This window comes from Mobula birostris, chromosome 4 (genome assembly GCF_030028105.1).
Source record: "Mobula birostris isolate sMobBir1 chromosome 4, sMobBir1.hap1, whole genome shotgun sequence".
NCBI classification, from domain to species: Eukaryota; Metazoa; Chordata; class Chondrichthyes; order Myliobatiformes; family Myliobatidae; genus Mobula; species Mobula birostris.
In genome coordinates this window covers 182,931,921-182,954,867 of record NC_092373.1, presented here as the reverse complement: position 1 = coordinate 182,954,867, position 22,947 = coordinate 182,931,921, and the positions used below count along the sequence as shown (strand labels likewise).

Below are 22,947 nucleotides of genomic sequence, written 5' to 3'. Positions count from 1 at the left end.
GAGGACCCAGACGATGGGCAAGGGGTATATTCAGAGGGACAGAGGGAGAAAGAGGAGAGTGAGAGAAAGAATGTGTGTATAAAAATAAGTAACAGATGGGGTACAAGGGGGAGGTGGGGCATTAGCGGAAGTTAGAGAAGTCGATGTTCATGCCATCAGGTTGGAGGCTACCCAGACGGAATATAAGGTGTTGTTCCTCCAACCTGAGTGTGGCTTCATCTTTACAGTAGAGGAGGCCGTGGATAGACATGTCAGAATGGGAATGGGATGTGGAATTAAAATGTGTGGCCACTGGGAGATCCTGCTTTCTCTGGCAGACAGAGCGTAGGTATTCAACAAAGCAGTCTCCCAGTCTGCGTCGGGTCTCGCCAATATATAAGAGGCCACATCGGGAGCACCGGACGCAGTATATCACCCCAGCCGACTCACAGGTGAAGTGTCGCCTCACCTGTTGACATATTTCATTGTATGTTTTGATGTACATGCAACAAATAAAGGTAATCGTTCTTTCCTAATCCAGCCTTAATCCTTAGCCATTTGTAAGTTCGCCCAAACAGTAATAAACCGGTATACCTGCTGCCTTTCAAATGTTCAGCAATACATATTCTAAAGATTAGCCAAGGACAGCAGGGACACAAGTGGCAAAACAGCCAGCTTCAAGTCTCATTATGAAGGTCAAGGAAGTTTTAGTTTATTTATCAGCATTTCATGTTAGGGGATAAAAAGCATCTCCCTTTCTCTTCAGAGCTAGAAGCCAGTAATTGAGCCAGCTACTGATCTGAGTTACAATGACACTGATAAAGCAGACATACCGAAGGAATGAGGTCTCTGTACCACTTGAGAACCACATCGATGCTCTCCATCATGCACAAGATGGTAAAGAACCGACCACTGATGAATAAACACAAAATGTGAACAAGTTATTGATGTTCAGTCTACTGAATTGAAACAGACATGTTCTGTTAAATTTATATTGAACCTTGATCTGCAGCATTCAGCAGTGCTGATCAGCTTATTGCAAGACAGCAGATATCAATACACAGAGACTGTGATAGACAATATTTGCAAGGATCATACCAACAGCTAAATCCTACAAAGGAATGGGATAGGTTGAATAGACAGGAAACCCAGAGATCCTGACTGATCCATTTTATGGGGGAGGAGCAAAATTAGAGGCCATGATACAAATGTTATTGAGATATCAAAGAACTGAAAAGAAATTTCATCTGAGACCCATAAAAGAAAGGAAAATGGAGGGCTATGGAAGAGTTAGTTTGATCACGGAGTAGGTTAAAAGTTTGCATAACATCATGGGTCGAAGGGTCTGTATTGTGCTGTACTGTTCCAAGTTCTATGAATAGTTTTGAGAATGTGGAACACAGGAGACCACGAAGGCCCTTTATTTAAGAGGGGATGTACTGGCATTGAAGGATGTCCAAAAAATGTTCACTCAGCTAGATACTGGGACGAGAGAGCTGCCTCACTACAAACAGCAAATATATTGCATCTATTGTGTTTGGAGTCTGCCACGAAGAAGGGTGAATTTACCGAAATATGCAAGATTCTTAGTAGGCCTGGTAGGGCAGATGCTGAGATATTTCCTCTAGAGGGAGGTTCTCAAACAAGACTTAGGGGCAGACAGTCAATCTAAAAACAAGACGTCTAACCAGAACTTCTTGTGGAGGGTGGTGGATCTCTGAAATTCTGTACCCTGGAGGGATGTGAAGGCTATATCATAGGTGGTTGGGTATGTATTTAGATACAGACATAATTTTGAAGGGTCAGTGATTTCAGGCCTATGGAAACTGGCACTGAAAAGGAGTTGAGGCCTGGGGCAGATGAGCCACCATCACAAAGAATGGCAGGGCAGGCAAAAGGGGTCAATTGGCTACAGTCTGCTATTTCCTTATATTCAGTAGAGCCAATGCTTCCTTAGACGTTATAAGAACTTCTCAGATTAAAGACAGGTGGAAGACCACGATCGCCCATGTCATACATCATGGCACATAATAATGATGAATCTTTCCTCTGATGGCAAACCCACCATCTCTCAACCCCACACTTCCACAATGGCAAGTACACTCTTTCTACAGCAAGCTGATCAGTATCGTACTGTACATTATACATGACTTCCTTACTCCTGTACTCAATTATTTTCATGATAAAGGCAAACATATCCTCTGACTTCCTAATCTCTCACCAGCTTTCAGTTACTTGTACCCTTTTGCACTAGGGCACCTAGATCTCTTTGAAGATCCACATGTTGTAACCTCACACTGTTTAAAAAAAAAACTTAATTTTTTGCACATTTTTCTGCATTACACTTAATCTGCCACATTCCCCCCCAACTTATCCCATTGGACCCAGTAACAAAGAAACTGCAAATCCTTTTCAGGGTGGTGGGTGGCGCGGCAGTGTATTGATCAGCATAATGCTATTACAGTGCCAGTGACCGGGGTTCAATTCTGCCACTGTATGTTCTCCCTGTGACCACATGGGTTTCCTTCAGGCGCTCTGGCTCCCTTCCACATCCCAATGACCTACCGGTTAGTAGGCTAACTGGTCACATAGGTGTAATTCACTTGGGTACATGGGCTCTCCGGGACTCTATTACAGCTCGGAGCGTTCCAGACTTTGAAGTTCAATTCCACCGCCATTCTGCAAGGTGTCTCTGTACGTCCTCCCTGTGGAATACATGGGTTTTCTCCGGGTGCTCCAGTTTCCGCCCACAGTCTGAAGACATACCAGGTAGGTTAATTAATCATTGTAAATTGTCCCATGATCAGGTTAGGGTTTATTGAGGGTAGTCGGGGTGGCATTGCTGAAGGGGTCTGCCCCAGACTGTATTGCTAGATGGATAAAAATATACACGTGGCAAGGGCTCGTTTAGCCAGAAGGGCCTGTTACTATGCTGCATCTCTACATAGAGCGAATTAAAAAAATGAATCATTTCTGAAAGGTATTTCAAATTTACTTGTTCAGAACTTCAGAATATCCTGTCACAGGAAACAAAATTCTCCAGCAGCACCCATATCTGTGTCAGGGTTTGTGGATTTTATATACAAGCAGAGGTTGGGGAGTCTAGGACTGGGGTTGTTTCGTTAGAGCAGCACATGCAGATTTGGTCAGTGTGCACTAAAATTAATGCTGATTAGGAAGGAACTATGCCCCCTAGTAGAGAGGTCAGCAAGCAGAGGATACCGCTTGAACGTAGAAGGATTAAGAAGCATTTCAGTGAAGGTGATAAGGGGCTAAAACTCAATGCCTGAAAGGTGGTGAGAAAATCTCTTAATAGGTCTGAATTATTAAAGAGGATATAACACAAACAGCACTCTTTTTTGGCTGCAATGCTGCCATAGAAAATGGTCACTTTGTCTGCAGTCAATGTTTGAGATGCTTTGATATGCCACTCGAGCATGAACTAATCATGTGAATTAGATATGGTCCATTATTAATACATGTACCAAGACAGTGAAAAGCTGGTCTTGCATACTGTTCATACTCATCATTACACAATGCATGGAGGTAGAACAAGGACAGAATGCAGAATAAAGTGCAGTGCAGGTGAACAATAAGGTGCAAGATCCTAACAAGGTAAAGCAGTATTTGGAGACAATCTGATTTGCCTTCACCTGCTGAACCACTGCAAGATGAGGAATTGCTGCCTGTTTGTTCTTGCAGAAACGTGGCTCCAGGACAACATGCCACGCCTCTCAGGGACTTGTGCTAATATATTTTGAGACTGTATGTACTGTATTTTGGACCTTAGCCCCAGAAGAACCCCGTTTTGCTTAGCTGTATAAATGTGTATGGCTAATGACAATTAAACTTGAACTTGAACAGAGTGGAAGGAGGAACGAATGGACCTGGGGTTTGGCTTACTGTTTCACTGACATGGGCTGAAATAACTCTTCACAGGAGCCTGTGCTCTGCGCATCAGATTACCAAGCATGCAAGCCATTTATAATAAAAGTCAAAATGTCTTACTAATAAATACTTCGCTGATAAGAATCACCCAATAATTTCCAGTTGTCTCCAGTTTCAAGAATGCTGTGAATTTTGTACGCCAGTTCAAGGTCTTTCATTTCCAAGCACTGCAAGGAGGGAAACAAAAGTGGTCTGAGATTGTACAAGGCAGGTTTGCACCATATATATCTCTTGCAGTGATCACAACTCTACACTTTGGACTGCAAGTGAAACAAGGGCAGAAAAGTCCCTCAATGGAGTCAGTTGATGCTCAGACCACCAGGAGGCAACCTCGCATTCCTGGTTAAGTTATCAAAAGACAAGTTCAAATATGGTCGTGGCTATTTCAGAGATTCAGTGAAATAAATATGGGATTAGAATTTAGTAAAGGCCGCATGGGGGGCTACTCCATCACAAGAACCCATACCACTACCATTGGGAAGGAGGTAAAGGAGGGTTACGTTCCACACCACCAGGTTCAGGAACAGTTATTACCCTTCAACCATCAGGCTCCTGAAGCAGCGTGGATAACTTCATTCACCTCAATACTGAACTGATTCCACAACCTATATGGGCTCACTATCGAGGACTCTACAACTCATATGCTCAGCATTATTTATTTAAAATTTTATTTGCACAATTTGTCTTCTTTTGGACATTTTTTGTCAGTCCTTATGCACAGTTTCTTTCATAAATTCTATTGTATTTCTTTTACTGTAAATGCCTGCAGGAAAATGAATCTCAATATAGTACAGTATATGGTGACATAAATTTGATAACAAATTTACTTTAATGTGTTTCAAATTTCTCACTCAACATATTGGTTAAGGGAGGAAATATGGTGTCTCTACCCAGTCTGGCCCATATGACTGCTTGACATTAACTGCCACAACATTTGAGGACAAATAAGGACGAGGAGCAAATGTTATGCCTACAAACCATGAAGGAATAACTAAATAAAAAAAAAATCTAAAGACTGGTATTTTATTTCTAGTCTACCCACAGACAGTTCGAATTCCTCTGGTCTTTTATTGCTTGGTGAAACAACAGCTTAGGCAGTACATACCACTAGGTGGCAGTGCATCCCAGCATTACCAACAAGCACAAAGTACTCTTTGACCTTCCGCTCCTTAGTAAAAAGCAGAGGTTCAAACTTACTGACTGATTGAAATGGCTGAACAATTAAGTTTGATCCACCACTAGACTCCATATGGGAACTCTGCTCTTGTGACCTTCCCCCATGTTAAAAATGGTGCAGGTTCTGTTTTGAATGGGGATTGTGCATCCTCTCCACTCAGCCTGTCATCATCAAGACTATAGGTGATCTGTCCCTCTGTACCAATTCCTCACAGACCTCAACTCCCTAATCTTTCGCAATAAGTCAACTTCTTAAATATTCCCCAGTGATCATGCTTCCTTAACATTCCAGGGAAGACAATTTACTAACCTCTAAGTAGCAGTTCCCATGGCCTCAGCTTTAAAGATTTAACTAGGTATATTGGTTTATTTTTGTCACATGTACTGAGCTGCAGTGAAAAACTGTTCTGCATGTCATCCATATGGATCATTTCATGCAGATACGCAACTAATTGTTTTTACATCCTCTCCCGAGGTTCCTCCACTAGTGAAAACATCTTGACATCTTCCTTTTCACATAAGAATATACAGTCAGAGCAATACAAAATGGATACAGGTTCCATGTGTTCGTGCTGACCAGTGACCACCCAGCTAATCCTACACATCCCACATCCCTCTAAACCCCATTCATCCATGTCCCTATCCAAGTGATACTACTGTGTCTGCCTCAACTACCTCCTCTGGCAGCCCATTCCATATACTCACCATACTCTGTATTAAAAATATACATCTAATTTCCTTAGCTGTTTAGGTTAGGATAACCCCCTCATCCAGGAATTTGCTTAGTGAATTTCTTTTGGACTGCTTCCACTAACAGTAAAAGGCAATCCCTTTAACCATTATGATTTTGTTTAATGCCTTCATAGATAAGGATTTTGGATATTTTTGCATTTCTTAAATTTAACAAAATCATTTGTTTTCAAATATTTCTACAAGACCAGCCACAGAAGCAGAATTAAACCATTTGGCTCATCAGGTCTGCTTTAACATTCAATCATGGGAGATTTACTTTCCCCCCTCAACCCCATTCTCCTGCCTTCTCCTCAATCTTTGATGGCCTTACAAATCAAGAACCTATCAACCTCCACTTTAGATATACCCAAAGACTGCCATCTGTGGAAGTGAATCCCACAGATTCACCATCCCCCGGCTAAAAAAATTCCTCACCTGCTCTAAAATATTTCTACCATCTAGAGTGTCCACAGAGGAACATATTCCAGTTTACATATCAGAGTTAGACAAGCTCTTCAACTCCCCTTGTCTTAATGTACAGAATATTTTCTTCACTTCAAGTAATTGGATATCTGGGAGTATTTGAACAAATGACTGCGGTCGCTTCAACCAGCAAGTGAGAATGTCTAGTTTCCCTGTCACTGCCCAGAAACCAGTCCATCTCATTTTTATTGTATCTAAGGGAGTAAAAACAAATACTTACCACTCTCATCGCACTGCTGAAGAAATTTACTGTGGATAAAGGAAACAAGACCATTAGTAGGGCACTCAGAGAAAACACAAGAGAGGAATAATGGTGCAATGACATCTTTTGCATCCAACTAGTACTTTTTATGTCTCAGCTAAGAGACTTCACCTACACTACCAAATTTTCTAATTAATTAACATCATGTTGTAGCCTTAACTACTAATTTTCATATCATCTGCGCTATCACCTGTATGTCCGAGTTATTGACACAAATGCAAGCAAAGCACCAATCCTAGTGGTACACTACTGGCTAGACTTCCAATCAGAAAAGCAACATGTTACCAGCACCCTCTGCCCCCATTACCAGATTAACTTTGATTCTAATTTGCTTGAAAGCACAAGGTCTTATGGGCTCCAGCTTCTTGGCCCACCCTACCATATGAGACCTGGTCAATGCAGACACCATCTACCTCTTCCCCTTCCCTCACCAATATGCTCAGTTATCCCCTCAAAAATTAAAGTTGAGACAGAATTTCCCATGAATAAAATCATTAATTAATCTCTACCATAGATAAAAATCGTCCCTTAAAATTATTTTCCAATAGTTTCCCTACCTCTGATACAAGACCTACTGACCTGTAGATATCTTGTTTGACCACGTTCTCTTTTTTAAATAAAGACAAATGGGGTGGGTCAGAATCAGGTTATTACCATTGACATATGTTGTGAAATTTGCTGTTTCGCAGCAATACAGCGCATTTCATAAAAAACACAAGTTATAATAATGTACAAAATAGAGCAAAAAGACAGCAAAATAACAAGGCAGTGTTAATGGACCTTTCAGAAATATGATGACCAATGGGAGGAAGCCGTTCCTGAAACATGGTGTGTCTGTCTTCAGGCTCCCATACCTCCTAGCTGATGGTAGTAATGAGTAGAGGACACATCCTGGATAGTGAGGGTCCTTCTTGATGGATGCCACCTTCTCAAGACGCCACCTCTGCAGCATTTACAGACTCTGCACGTTCGCGGGTGACCTTAAGGCAAGACTTCCTCCCTTGTATACTCCAACTTTGTTACAATAAAGCCCAGCATTTCATTTCCCTTAACCATCTGCTGAAAATTCACACCAAGTTTTTTTTCCCCTTCCAGTACTTTTTTTTTTGCTTGGTCTTAAACATCTTCTTCAGTACAAGATGTTGGCTAGATCGTATTTGGACTACCATATACAGTTCTGGTCACCTTGCTGTAGGAAAGATGCCATTAAACTGCAGAGGATGTAAAAGAATTTGAGTACGTTACTGGGACTGGAGGATGAGAGTTATAAGGAAATGCTAGGACAGACTTCCCTGGACCTCAGGACACAGTGGGGTGACCTTAATGAGGTTTATAAAATCATAAGGGGCTTGGACAAGTCACAATCGTTTCCCCTGGGTAGGGGAATCCAAAATTAGAAGCCATAAATTGAAGTTAGGAGGGTAAAGATTTAAAAAGGGACCAAAGGGGTAACATTTTCTTCCACACAGGGGCTGGTGTACATATTAAATTAATTATCAAAAGCAGTAGTAAAGGCTAGTACAACTATATAATTTAAAAGACATTTGGACAGATATGTGGATAAGAAAAGTCCAGAGGAAACTATCTCAGTTATTCAAAATGGTTGACAAGGACAAGCCAGGCCAAAGGGCTCACTTCCATGCTGTATTACTCTGTGGTTCCCCAAATCCAGCACATTGAATTTAAAACAGAATGTGCCTGCACAATTCTATCAAGACTCATCACTTACCATCATCAGGATCTTTGGCTTCAAAATGCTTCCCTTCCATTTCATGAAGCAGGATGAAGATAAAGTCATTTTGTAGCTGGTTTGTAGCAGCTGTGAAGATTGAAGGGGAAACGTTAGCTGTGCCAAGGGAAGCCTGCACAGATCTAAAATACAGGAAGGTATCGAACAGAGAAAGCAAGCTAAGCCGAAGTACTGGTGATTTTGCAAAAGAATCAGGAAATTCTCTGTGAGGGCAATCTCAGAATTCAGGAACGTCCCTTTAGAACAGAAATGAGGAGGAATTTCTTTAGCCAGAGGGTGGTGAATCTGTGGATTCATTGCCACAGATGGCTGAGGAGGCCGAGTCAGTGGGTATATTTAAAGCAGAGGTTGATCAATTCTTGATTAGTCCAGGTGTCAAAGGTTACAGGGAGAAGCAAAATAAATCAGCCATGATGGAATGGCAGAGCAGACTCGATGGGCCAGTTGTGCTCACACATCAGATTCAAAGTGAGCATTCCTGGAAATGCCTTTTCAACTCTGATGGTTGAAAGACATAAAATGTCAAGCACTCTCCCATTACTCTACGTATGTAATCTTTAGGGAGCAGTAGTTCTTAACAAACTGGAAGGTAAACTGTAGGTATATCAAGATTAAATGTTTCTTAAGGAGGCTAGAAACTCAGAAAAAAGCTGTTACAAAACAAGAAGGTACTACTCAACAAGCACCTTTCAGGATATAAACTAGACTAACATCCTGAAACAGGCCACATTTAATAAACTCTACACCTGATGGGGGGTGTGTGTGTGTGTGTGTGTGTGTGTGTGGTACTTTTAGGGGCACCATGGTAGTGTAGCGGTTAGCATGACACTATTACAGCACCAGCAACCCAGGTTCAATTCCTGCTACTGTCTGTAAGGAACACACATCAAAGTTGCTGGTGAACGCAGCAGGCCAGGCAGTATCTCTAGGAAGAGGTACAGTCGACGTTTCAGGTAAGGAGCTTTGTTCATTCTCCCCGTGGCCATTGTGGCTTTCCTCCGGGTGCTCTGATTTCCTCCCACATTACAAAAACACAGGGGTGAGCAGATTAATTGGTCACATGGGTGTAACAGGGCTGTGTGGGGTCATTGCACTGGAAGGCCTGTTATCATGCTGTACCTCCGAATAACCATTCCTCCTCTCTGAGAAATAAAATGTGCTTTCTTGTTTCCAGCTCTACCAGAGGGTTATTGACCTGCGACGTATGGGTCAGTAGGCTAATTGGTCACTTGGGTGTAACTGGGCGGTGTGAGTTCGGTCACCTAGAAGTGCACAATGTCACAGTGCTACCTCTCTAAAATAAATAACTTTCAAGTTGGCAACAGAGGGCTTAACCTGGTAATTTATGCTTGACTGCTGGTTGTACTGAGTTAAACGCACATAATACATATCTTTGGTCTATAAACACATTTTAAAATGAGCTTCCCTGCCAAATCTCTGTTCAAGTGAGCAGTCTACAGAGTGAGAGAACTATGGGCAGGGTCAGCCATGAGGCAGGCTCGGGTCTCTGGTCACAATGAAGTGATGTGGCATCACCCAAGTGGGAGGTGATAAACGCCCCATTACCAGTTATTCCTCCACAACTTGAAGACAAACAAAAGTAAATGTTCATGCAAACAGTTAGGAGGCACCAAGTACATAGGGCTCATTCAGCATCTGCCAATGAATTGCAATGGAAACTGGCCAGTCTAATACTGTGATCATGGCAACATTGGTATTCTGTAACAGAAGGCTTACACACATTCGTAATGCAGGCTGTCATCACGCTGGGTAGTTCTAGTGTTCAATGCAAGAGGTATAAACTCATAGGCCAAACCAAACACTGAAGGAAGACGACATTGGCTGCACGTCACATACAGGAGGAAGGAGTAGCCATCTTCCCAACCAGAGCAGCAGTGGCTCAGCTACAGGCGATTGTTCTCATGCAGCCATTTCTCGGAAAGCCCACCACATGTGGGCTAAGCGAAGAATGGCTGCACTCAGCTCCCATTATACAGCTGAGGTCAGTACCCCTGCGCCACTCATCACTGCCCGCTGCTCCAGGGAGCCAACCCGAGATGGTGCAGCCACTTTCTCAAGACAGTCAGCCACCAGCCACCAAAATTCAAAACTCTCACGTACATCCGCCCGTGCAGACTTGTGGTCACAATTCTTGCCTTCATTTTTTACTTAAACACTTGACAGACTCACCGCCCAACACCGAGTTTTACTAGATTTCTAATCACAACTGCGTGAAGGCATTCAAAACGCACACAAAAATGGGAGTTGCAACACACTCACCATCATGCAGACACTTGAAACTAAATGCAGGGCGCCAGCACCAACATTTACTGTTTCCGGACCATAACTCAATGGAAGCAGTAGTGTAAATACAAGCAACTCTCACTGGAATTCACACAGGAAGTGTTGCCTTACAGGGCTGATTGTGGCTATTGCCTTACCCAGGTCTCTGGTAGTTTCCTATAGTGGGGGAGTCTAGGACCAGAGTGCACAGCCTCAGAACACAAGGATAAGGACAGAACAGAGATGAGAAGGAACTTCTTTAGCCAGAGGGAGGTTGATAGGTTCTTAATTGGTAAGGGTGTTAAAGGTTACAGAGAGAAGGTAGGAGAATGGGGCTGAGGGGGATAATAAATCAGCCATGATGGAATGGCAGAGCTGACTCAATGGGCCAAACGGTTTAATTCTGCTCCAATGTCTTATGGTTGCAATACACACTCACACACACATAAACAGAAAGTTCACTTCAAACAACTTAGAGCTCTGACATTTTGTAAGGGTGCAAGTGAACTTGAAACTTCAGTTAAAGTTCAGCACTGCAAGAAGAAATAAAAAAAAATCTTCCTTACACCATGATTCACCCTTCTATCCAGCTCTTGAATGGTTACTTACCAATTTTATAGAATATACCTAGTAAATGATCAAAGGTGGCCAAACTTGGTTCTGCAATTAAAGATGATCAAGGTTAGAATACCCACAGGAATACACTTGATCCATTTAAACAAAATAATAAAGGAACATGGGGTGGTGAACAAATTAAATATTTGAGATACACACACAAAATGCTGGAGGAACTCAGCAAGTTAGGCAGTACCTATGGAGGGCAATAAGCTGCTGGTGTTTTGGGCTGAGACCCTTCATCCTCCAGCATTTTGTGTGTGCTGCTCAAGGTTCCTAGCACCTGCAAAATCTCGAGTTTTAAGATTTCAGCTAAAGCAGTAACAGTTCACAAGGAATGCTAAATGACAAAATAGTTACACCTCAAAGGCTCTGAATGACTTCTAGCAGGGAATGCTTTTCTGTAGGTTTATGGGTTCACTTATTATCAGAGTATACAACTTTAATTCAGTTATTGGTGACCGGCTCAGACTGAGGCATTTTTCTCGTGCAGCCGCTTCTCAAATAGCTCACCACATGTAAGCTAAGTGAGAAACGGCCGCACTCAGCTCCCATACTCCAGCTGAGGTCCGTACCCCTGCGCCAATCATCATTGCCGGCCAAGATAATTACCTACATCTAATACACCCATGACTTTAGAAAACTTTTATTTGCATTGACACCACTATACTTCCTGTTATGCTTGGCCACACTTGGCCCCATTATAACTTGCAGGAGCATCAGTGGAAAGTGCTCATAGAAATTTCTCAGGTATAACTTACATTTGGTCATCGTCTCACACTCTCTTCTGCTCACTCTGCAAAGACACTCTACTGCTCTATCCAATCATTTACTATTTCTTACCCAAATTGCTGTAACCACTACTAAATGAAAGCACAGTACTATTTGTGCAGATATGTGCTGGAAATGCTTGCTCCAATTAATCTCTGCACTCTAATCATAGATTACCAACACAGTCTTAACAAAGCATTCAAGAGAAGATAGTGGGTTACATTATTCAAAGTTTAAAAGTTTGAAGTAAATTTATAATCAAGGTACACATATGCCACCATATACAACCCTGAGACTGTTTCTTGCAGGTATACTCAGTAAATCCATAGAATAATAATCACAGTAGAATCAATAAAAGGCCACGCCAACCAGAGTGCAAAATACAACAAATTGTGTAACTACAAAAAGAAAGAAATAATAAATAAGCAATAAATATCAAGAACACGAGAGTCCTTAAGTTGTGGAAACAGTTCAATGATGGGACAAGTGAAGTTGAGTGGAGCTATTTCCTCTGGTTCAAGAGCCTAATGGTTGAGGGGTAATAACAGTTCCTGAACCTGGTGGTGATGTAATGTGCTACAGGTGATTTTTAGGTGAAGTTAGAAGGATTTTCCATCTCTATTTTGGGGCTCAAAGAGGCAACGACACTTCATCAGTTGCTTTCCAGCTAAGGTGGACTATTTCAGTAGACAAAAGCTTATTCTGGAAATATAACAATGACATTCATATTGACCATGAAAGATAATCAGTTAACCCCCCCTTCAATATGACAGGGTGTGAATGAATGTGATGACTCTTTTTAGGTAATACCTGTGACAAAAGATGGTTTGCATTCACTCTAGTTTTGTGGTGCTGAGATGATGGATGAGATCATTGTGGGAACTCATTCTCTTCTACATATGGGACAGGTGGTATGGGACAGTTTGGGAGCTACATAGGACTTTCATGTCTCTCCAGTGAATGGAGTCTCAGTTCTCAATGCTATCCTGGATGCCACTTCACCAACTTGAGGAGTAATGGGTTAGGGGTTCCCAAGAATTTAGTGGTGCTTGTGAATTAGAGAACAGAACTGAATCTTTCCCTGTTTGTTAGGTAATAAAACATACAACAGTACAGTATAGGCCCTTCTTCCCACTATGTTTTGCCAACCTTTTAACCTACTCTAAGATCAATCTAATGCTTCTCTTCTTCATTTTTCTTTCATCCATGTGACCAAGAGTCTCTTAATAATCCCCAATGTATCCACCTCTACCACCATCCCTGGCAGTGTGCTCCATGCACCTACCACTCTGTGTAAAAAAACCTACCTGACATTTCCTCTTCCCCCCCGCCCATACTTTTCTCCAATCACCTTAAATTATGTCCTTAATCTCCTCCTGGATGACACGTCTACCCTACTAATTGGAATTAGCATTTCAATGCGAGTCTGGGAGACCGTGGGGTAGTTGAAGACCAATGTCAGCAAATCCAAGAGTCCACTGGAGTCCGGAGCTGGCTTGTCTGGGGGTTGGAGGACTGTGTATGTCCATCGGTGGGGCTTGTTTTGCTGTTGTTGTTTTTGTCGTTTGTTTTTGACGTGTTCTGACGAGCACTGTGGGCATGCTCTGTTGGTGTTGGAATGTGTGGTGACACTTGCAGTCTATCCCCAATACATCCTTAGGTTGTGTTGGCTGTTAATGTGAACCGCACATTTCGCTGTATGCTTTGATGTACATGTGACATAAAACTGAATCTTGCACAACCATGAGAGTATCAACACGAAAGGAGATTTCACAGATGAAGGTCATAAATGTCCACTCACGTACCAATTTTTAAGGCCTTCATTTCATTAATAATCTGCAGGGAAGGGTTTTTAGCATATGAACCGCACTTTCGGAGGCACTTCAATGCAGAGTTAAAAGTTAACAAGTTTGGCTGCACCTTTTGTTCTGCCATCTGTTTCAACAGTTCCTGTATTAACAAAAGGCAAAGAAGACCTCACTAAAGGTTAAGCTATTGCTAAAACATAAAATTTATTTAAGACATATAAAATAAATGATTTTATATTGTGGAATTGGATTTGCAACATAATTAACTGCAGCACCAATACCATCACCAAAGGTTGATGCATTAGCTTGGGACCCACAGTTGGCATTTGCACAATTGCTCTACTGGGATCCTCCTAACAACAGGAACCCAAGATGCTTATCAATTGGAATTAGCTTTATCATCTTGATTTACAGAAAAATTCCTCCTACAAACAACATGTACAGGAATTTATCTGATTCACTTAGCATACAAAACCTTCTCTCACCCAACTTTACACAGCGCGGGACCTTCAGCCCGCAATGTTGTGCCAAACCAATTGAAAGCCCAACAAAACTAATTCCTTTGCCCACACAATGTCCAGGTCCTTCCATTCTCTCACCCCATTCATGTGCTTATCTAAAGAGTATTTTAATCATCTCTATTATTTGCTCCAACTTCTATTCCTGGCAGCACATTCCAGATGCTCACCATTGTGTACTAAAAATGTGCTCCCTCTACCTGCTTTGAAATTACCCCCTCTCATGCCCTTCAGTTTTCGACATTTCGACTCTGGGTAAAAGATAATGGTTGTCTCTCATAATCTTATAAACTTCATTTTATATTTGACTGCTTACTTTACTATGCTAAGGCCAATATTCCATGTCTACTACTTCTACTTGGCCTAGAAAATTAAGTGCAGTTTTATGACTTCTCTTTTATTCTGGAAAGTGACAATCTGGATTAAAACACATCAGAAACACCTTCCAAATTATCCCATTTCTCTCAGAGGACCACCAATTTCCCTGTGATTCTCCTGTCAAACCATCTACACTGAAGGAAAATTTACAGTAGCCAATGTAAATGAAATCCAGTAAGCCAATATAAGCTGCCAGTGCAATTTTTTTTAAGGTGTGGGAGAAAACTGGGGTAGCTGTGGAAAATCCAAATAATCAGAGACTTCACACAGACAGCATCCAAAGCCAGGAACCATCTTGGATCACTCTTAACAGTACTGCTGCTGCCCCATCCACCCAAAGGCAAAGTGATTGGAAAGACATAAGATACCAGAGATTTGACGGCTAGAAGGGCACTACCTTTTTCTACTCACCAGAACAAAATCTATTCTCTCATTATATGCCTCCTTTAGTTCTGGAACTGCCGAGATGAGTGCATTGAAAGTATGAACATCCGCTATGAAAGGCAAATCATTAAAACAGTGAATTAATCACATTCGAGAAAAATCACCCTAGTTAAGCAGTTGATTCTTCTGTTATCATCCACATTCTTAACATTAGATGGATCACAAACACACCCAACTCAATGGTTTAGGCTGCCAAACTGGTTAATGATGTTCAATACAAACAGACATCAGAATCTGTATTATTTGTCTGCAGCTTAGGACTGCCGGTTACAAGTAGATGAAAGGAAATTATTCATTAATGGAGTTTCATACAAAGCTTCTGTTCCCAGGGATAGTCACATAGGAAGTGTTTCAGGCTGTTCCTGGCCCCAGTTACACAGGGACTGTAAATAGTCAATGCATCCACTCTGGGATTTTAACACTGAATGATTATACAGATTCAGAATCAACAGGATTTCAGCCTCTCATCACACAGTTGTTCCCAATTGCACCAAAGCGAGATTGACATCCTATTCCAGACAATACAGGCAAAGATTTTTTTTTAATGATTAACTTCAAACAAAATTATGAGGGGAATAGACAAAGTAAATGCAAGCAGGTCTTTTCCACTGAGGTTGGGGGAGATGAGAACTGGAGGTAATGGGTTAAGGATGAAAAGTGAAATGTTCAAGGGAAAGATGAGAGGGTACTTCACTCAGGATGATGAGAGTGTGGGACAAGCCTCCAGCAGAAGTGGCGGATGCAGGTTCAATTTCACCATTTAAAAGAAATTCGGATATATACATGAATGGGAGGGGTGTGGAGGGCTTTGGTCCAGGTGCAGGTCAGTGTGACTGGTTCAGCACTGAAGAGCCTGTTTCAGCGCTGTAGAGTTCTATAACTCTGTAACTAATCAATGGATAGATGAGTGACAGGAAGAGGTGAAAAATACAAGGAAAAATTAATTACATCAGCAGCACCAAGCATTTTATGGCAGTGTGCAGATATTTACCAATACTCTCAAAAATTACTTTCAATGTGGAAAAACGAATAGGAGGCGAATGGAGGTATGACTCCAGCTAAAACAAGTCACTTTGAAAGAACTGGAACCATTACAGAAAATCTAAGTCAGAGTGACCAGCAAGTCTAGAATGAATAAGTACCACTGGCTCTGAATCAGTAACTCTAAAAGGCCATGCCATTTACGAGTGAGATCTTGGCCCGGCAGGAGTATTGAACTTTAGAGCTTAGAGCATTACAGCACAGGACAGACCTTTCCGCCCACATTGTTGTGCCAACCTTTTAACTTACTGTAAGATCAATCTAATCCTTTCTCCTACATTACCCTCTATTTTTCTACTATTCATGTGCCTCTCTAAGTTTCTTAAAAGCCCCTAATGTATCGGCCTCTACCACCACTCCTAGCAGGGTATTTGATAGATACACAGTTCATTAAGCCAAGAGGAATTAAACTGCTAACAGGGCATGATGCTGAATATGCAGTAAAGCAATCAGTTTAGCAATATACCCTCATCTGTTCAAAAAACTGGCAAACATTATCTGCAAAAGCAGTTTTTTTTCTTTCAATACTCACCTTTCATCCGATTATTTAAGAGATCTGTGTACATGTTAACAGCCTTTGCGTAGGCACTATACTGATTAAAGAGAAAGAGAGAAGTTAATTACATTGCAAATGAAATGTACAATATAAAATAATTTATTGTATGAAATTATCAGAAATACCTTAACCATTCCTCGAATCATTGTACAAAAAGAATGTTCATTCCTTTCAGGCATCAAATTGAATATCCTCTCTGCATTATTGTTCGCCCTGATGAATGGCAAAGTATTGAGCATTAGTTCGAAGTATCTCTCAAAGACATGTATGCTTTTAGACCATAAGACATGGAGCAGAATTAGGCCATTTGGCCCATTGAGTCTGCTCTGTCATTCAATCATGGTTCATTCTCTTTTCCCCTCCTCAGTCTCCTCCCTGTAACCTTTGATAGGACACAATACATTAATAGATAACCCGAAAAATAGGAGCAGACTTGAATTAGTTCTTTACTGGTACAATTTATGACTATGCGCAATTATCCAAAACTGTTTCTGTAACAATGGCAAATCCATCGGCATTCAGTTATTACAGAGCTTCTGCAGTCTATACATATGAGCACTTAAACGTAGAATGCCACAAGCTGAATTCCCAAATACTTATGCAGTGGACTCATCATCATTATACAGAGCTATACGAACTTGGGTAGTTAAAGAAAAATACTTAAATAGACTGCCACATCATTAATCATCTTAATTAAAACTTAATTGAAGATTAAGGAACCAAATTTAACAGCTCAAAGAAACATACGTTGGCGGGGTGGTCAGGGAACTGGAGTGCACTTTCTTTGAAGTACCCCTCAGTTTTCATAACAATCAGAATCAGGTTTGTCATCACTGACATGTGTCGTGAAATCTGTTGTGTTACAGGAGCAGCACAATACAATACATAAATTAAAGAAATGACAATAAGAAATATATAAATAAGTGGAACAAAAAAAGTGGAGCAGAAGTATTGTGGTAGTGACTAATCAGGGATGGTGACAATGGAAGTTGTGCAAGTGTGGCCAAACAGCAAGGGATAAATTTTAGCTTTCCACAAGATGCTGGTTAATTCAGTGCAGGTTGACAATTCAACCATAGATTATTCTTGGCTCATAAAACTTGATGGTACTGGGTCGACTCCATTCTATGGACCTGAGATTTATTTCCAACACTATTGTCAGAAACTGCAGAGCCAAACGGAACTCTGCTGTCTTAGAGTTTATACACTGCACCATTATAATAGCTGGTTTTGCAACGCTCTTGTTATCAGGAGACCAAAACCAAATTCAAATAATCATTTGTACATTTAGTGAACCCACTCAGATGCAGGTCAGCAGGAAAACTACCCGTTTCCCAAATTCACTAGCTTTTTACCTCCAGGTAACAGTGAGCAAATCTGAAGCTTTGCGAAGTCGGCCCCTCCACCTCTTCTGAGAGTCACCGTTCACCTCGTTCTAAAAGAAAATTAGCACACAACTTCTTGATAAGAAAAGGCCCAGCTACAATTTGCAGAAGCAATACATTATTCTTACACTTTGCAACCTAGATGCTTCAACACTCTTCCTGTATTATGCCATAGCTATTTAGGACATTGGTAAGACATCCCCTGGAGTACCCAACAAGAAACATTGTTTTTTTTTAAAAAGCTGAAGGACTCAGGTTCTGCAAGATATTCTTCTACCAGAAACTCCACTGCACCTCAAGAAAAAGCAGGTTTACTAACACCAGAGAGTTGAGGCCCAGCATCTTCTCTCGGATCGCATGGCCAAATGGCCTAATTCTGCTCCTATGTCTTATGTCATAGAAGTCAGCATGTGCCAGCACTGAATCACCAAGCAATGTCCGGCCTCCTCCAATGGGCAGGCCTTGTCGTTCATGAACCCAATGTCAGACTCCTGAAATGGGAACTTCACTCTGTGCCCAGTCACAGCTAGATATTACCAGGAAGAGAAAGGAAATGATTCAAGAACATTCTCAGATTCTTTGGGGAAAAAAAACACAACATTCACACAAACTTATAGGAATTACAGAGCTGGAATCAGCTTTATTATCACCAACAAATGTTATGAAATTTGTTGTTTTGCAGCAGCAGTAGTACAGTGCAAAGTATAAGACACACTACAAATTTCAATAAGTGTATATATAAAAGGAGAATAAAAATAGTGAGGTCATGTTCATGGGTTCATTGGCCGTTCGGAAATCTGATGGCAGATGGGAAGCTTTTACTAAAATGTTAAGCGTTTTTACTAAATGTTAAGAACCACTTTTTTTTGGCATAGTAGGGGAATTAAGGGTTACGGGAAAAGGCAGGTAGGTGGAAATGAGTCCATGGCCAGATCCGCCAGGATCTTAGTGAACAGCAACGCAGGCTCGACGGGCCAGATGGTCTATTCCTGCTCCTATTTCTTACATTCTTACTCAAAATGGAGGAGCATTCTGGATAGCAATCAGAACCTGGAGCCCACTCACCCAGAGCACACAGAAACTGAAGGAATAGGATGTAGCACTTCTCAAAAATAAAAAACTACTCCTGTCAACCAGCTCTTGTTGAAACTAGTCCCACACTGATCTCATCAGCCACTTCAGAATAATCCATCCCCGAAGCTCGATGGATTGCCCCAGAAGGAGAAACCATCATACCTGATGGTCTGTTGCTCCTGGATTTTCTCTTGGTGGCTCCTGATCTCCGTAAACACAAAGAAGATCCAACAAGGCATTTGTTGTTTCGAGACACACAGGTGTCCCTAGTAGACAAAGAACAAATTCAAATTGTGATTATTAACAAGTCTCAGGTATTCGAGTATCTTCAAAAGTGGCAAAACAGGTAGACAGGATGGTGAAGGTGGTGCTTGGCACAGTTGGATTCATCAAACAGGGCACTGAGTGCAAGAGTTGTAATGTCATGATCCAACTGTACAAGACGTGGGTGAGACCTCACATATTGTGTGTGCTCCTGGTCGCATAGCACAGGTTGGACGACATTGAGCTGGAAAGGTTGCAGAAAAGATTCACAAGAGTAATAACAGGACTACAGGGTGGAGTTAAAGGAAAGATTGGAAAGACTAGAACTATCTTCTCCTGGGAGTGTAGGAAACCAAGGGGGAACCTAAAAAGGCACAGAAAATCATGTTGGGCATAGATAAGCTGTTGAATGGTCTCAGTTGAATTCCTACGGTGGAGGAATCTAAAACAAGTGAGCACAGATTTAACACAGGAGGGGAAAAAACAAAAGAGGAACTGAGAGGAAACCTTGTCCCACACAGAGAACGGCAGATATGTGAAATGAGCTGCCAGGGCAAGCTGGGTAAAATTATGTTTAAAAAACATTCCGGCAGGTATACAGATAGAAGAGGATATGACCAAACACAGGGAAATGAGAAATTAGTTTAGGTAAGCAGTTTACAAAAATGGGACTAGTTTAGGTAAGCAACTTGGTCTGCATGGATGAATTGGGCCGAATTTTCCATGCTGTACAAGTCTGTGATTCTAGATTTGGTAGCAATTTCAAACTTAACAATATTTCTTCCAACGACATTCGTTGGGCTGGAATTTAAAGGCAAACAAAAAGTAGATCTGGTATTTGGGAGGCTGAAGGGGTGACAGATAGGACATATAGGGAGGTAGTTACACCCAAAATGCAGGACACAGGAAACTGGGTGACAGTCAGGAAGGGGAAAGGGGTTAAGGAGCCAGTGCAGAGTACCCCTGTAGCTATCCCCCTCGACAATATGTATATGACTTTGGATACTGTCGGGGGAAATGACCTAACAGAGGAAAGTCATAGAGGTCGGGTCTTTGGCACTAAGTCTGCCTTTGTGACTCAGGAGCAGGTTGGGGGAAGAAGAGGTATGCTGTGGTAATAGGGGATTCATTCGTTAGGGGAACAGACAGAAGGATCGCAGATAGTATATTGCCTTCTGGATGCCAGGGTCCGGGATATCTTGGTTGACTCCTCAGCATTCTTAAGTGGGAGGGTGAACAGCCAGAAGTCATGGTCCACGTAGATACCAATGACATGGGTAGGATGAGCGATGAAGTTCTGCATAGGGAGTTCGGGGAGTTAGGTGCTAAGTTAAAGGGCAAGACCTGCAGGGTTATGATTTCAGGATTGCTACCCGTGCCCAGAACTAGGAGGATTATACAGTTTAATATGAGGCTAAGGAGTTGGTGCAGGAGGGAGGGCTTAAGATTTTTGGATCATGGGACTCTCTTCTAGGGAAGGGAAGGTGAGACCTGGACCAATGGGATAGTTTGCACCTGAACTGGAGGGGGACTAATATCCTAGTGGGAAGGTTTGTTAATGCAGCACAGTGGGGGTTAAACTAGAGCTGTAGGGAGATGGGAAGGCATTGCTCTGATGGTTAAAAAATGAAATCGTTAGAAAGAGGTGACAAAGGATTAGAGGGTGTTGAGTCATTGTGGATAGAGCTAAGGAAGTGCAAGGGTAAAAAAGACCCTGATGGGATTAGTATACAGACCACAAACAGTATTAAGGATGTGGCCTATAAATTACAACAAGAGATAGAAAATGCATGCCAAAAATGCAATGTTACAATAGTCATCTGGGACTACAATATGCAGATAGATTGGGAAAATCCAGTTGGTGCTGGATTCCAGGAGGGGTAATTTCTAGAATGCCTATGAGATGGCTTTTTAGTGCAGTTTGTGGTTTAGCCCACTACAGGATCAGCTACTCTGGGTTGGGTGTTGTGCAATGAACCAGAATTGATTAGGGAGCTTAAGGTAAAAGAATCTTCAGGGCAAGTGATCATAATATGATCGAATTCACCCTGAAATTTGAGAAAGAAAAGCTAAAGTCAGCTGTATCAGTGTTACAGAGAAGCAAAGGGAATTACAGAGGCATGAGAGAGGAGTTGGCCAGAATTGATTGGAAAAGAACACTGGCATGGATGATGGCAGAGTAACAATAGCTGGAATTTCTGTAAGCAATTCAGAAGGCGCAGGATATACATATCCCCAAGAGGAAGAAGTATTCTAAAGGAAAGATGATAAACGTGGTTAACAAGAGAAGTCAAAGCCACAATAAAAGCCAGAGAGGGCATATAATAGAGCAAAAATTAGTGAGAAGTTAGAGGACTGTGAATCTTTTAAAAACCAACAGAAGGCAACTAAAAAAGTCATTAAGGTAAAGATGGAATACAACAGTAAACTAGCCAATAATAAAAGAGGATACCAAAAGTTTCTTCAGATACATAAAGTGTAAAAGAGAGGTAAGAGTGGCTATCGGACTGCTGCAAAGGTAGTTATGGAGGACAAGGAAATAGCAGATGAACTGAGTAAGTATTTTCATTGTCAGTCTTCATTGTGGAAGACACTAGCAGGATGGTAGAAGCTCCAGGTTTCAGGGGTCATTAAGTGCGTGAAGTTACCATAACTAGGGAGAAGGTTCTTGGGAATCTGAAAGGTCTGAAGGTAGATAAGTCACCTGGACCAGATGGTGTACACCATAGAATTCTGATAGGTGTGGTGAAGATACTGTGGAGGCATTAGTAATAATCTTACGAGAATCACTAGATTCTGGAATGGTTCCAGAAGACTGGAAAGTTGCAAGTGACACTCCACTCTTCAAGAAGGGAGAGGGGCAGAAGAAAGGAAACTGTAGTCTGACCTCAGTGGTAGAGAAGATGTTGGAGTCAATGATTTAGAATAAGGTCTCAGGGAACTTGGAGGGGCATGATAAAATAGGCCATAGTCAGCATGGTTTCCTCAAGGGAAAATCTTGCCTGACAGATCTGTTGAAATTCTTTGAGTAAATAACAACCAGCATAGACAAAGGAGAATCGGTTGATATTGTGTACTTGGATTTTCACAAGGCCTTTGACAAGGCTGCTTAACAAGCTACAAGCCCATAGTATTACAGGAGAGATTCTAGCATGGATAAGGTAGTGGCTGATTGGCTGAAAGCAAAGACTGGGAGTAATGGGAGCCTTTTCTGGCTGGCTGCAGTGACTAGTGCTGTTCCACAGAGGTCTGCTTTGGGACAGATTCTTTTTATGTTATACATCAATGATTTGGATGATGGAATCAATGGCTTTGTTGCGAAGTTTGCAGAGGATATGGAGATAAGCAGAGGGGCAGGTAGTTCTGAGGAAGAGAGGCTACAGAAGGCCTTAGATTAGGAAAGTGGGCAAAGAAATGGCAGATGGAACACAGTGTTGGGAAATGTATGGTCATGCACTTCGGTAGATGGAAGGGTTAACT

General features: G+C 41.7%; 1 protein-coding gene and 2 non-coding genes across 4 annotated transcripts in view; all 3 read right to left on the bottom strand.

Moving 5' to 3' along the window:
• ptcd3 (pentatricopeptide repeat domain 3) overlaps positions 1-22,947 on the bottom strand; it is a 44,832-nt gene that overhangs the window by 13,993 nt on the left and 7,892 nt on the right. For both annotated transcript variants that reach the window (XM_072256643.1, XM_072256644.1), the window contains exons 8-18: positions 19,366-19,469; positions 18,100-18,179; positions 16,870-16,957; positions 16,721-16,781; positions 15,115-15,197; positions 13,805-13,949; positions 11,223-11,273; positions 8,310-8,399; positions 6,539-6,567; positions 3,988-4,094; positions 813-891 (exon numbers count right to left, since the gene is read on the bottom strand). In XM_072256643.1, the coding sequence (XP_072112744.1) occupies positions 813-891; positions 3,988-4,094; positions 6,539-6,567; positions 8,310-8,399; positions 11,223-11,273; positions 13,805-13,949; positions 15,115-15,197; positions 16,721-16,781; positions 16,870-16,957; positions 18,100-18,179; positions 19,366-19,469 (917 nt within the window). The remainder of the gene's footprint in view (positions 1-812; positions 892-3,987; positions 4,095-6,538; positions 6,568-8,309; positions 8,400-11,222; positions 11,274-13,804; positions 13,950-15,114; positions 15,198-16,720; positions 16,782-16,869; positions 16,958-18,099; positions 18,180-19,365; positions 19,470-22,947) is intronic.
• On the bottom strand, positions 10,226-10,364 carry LOC140197146 (small nucleolar RNA SNORD94). The gene has a single exon (XR_011885865.1). It is a non-coding gene; the product is annotated as a small nucleolar RNA SNORD94 (small nucleolar RNA).
• LOC140197145 (small nucleolar RNA SNORD94) lies at positions 11,690-11,827 on the bottom strand. Its single transcript, XR_011885864.1, has one exon. It is a non-coding gene; the product is annotated as a small nucleolar RNA SNORD94 (small nucleolar RNA).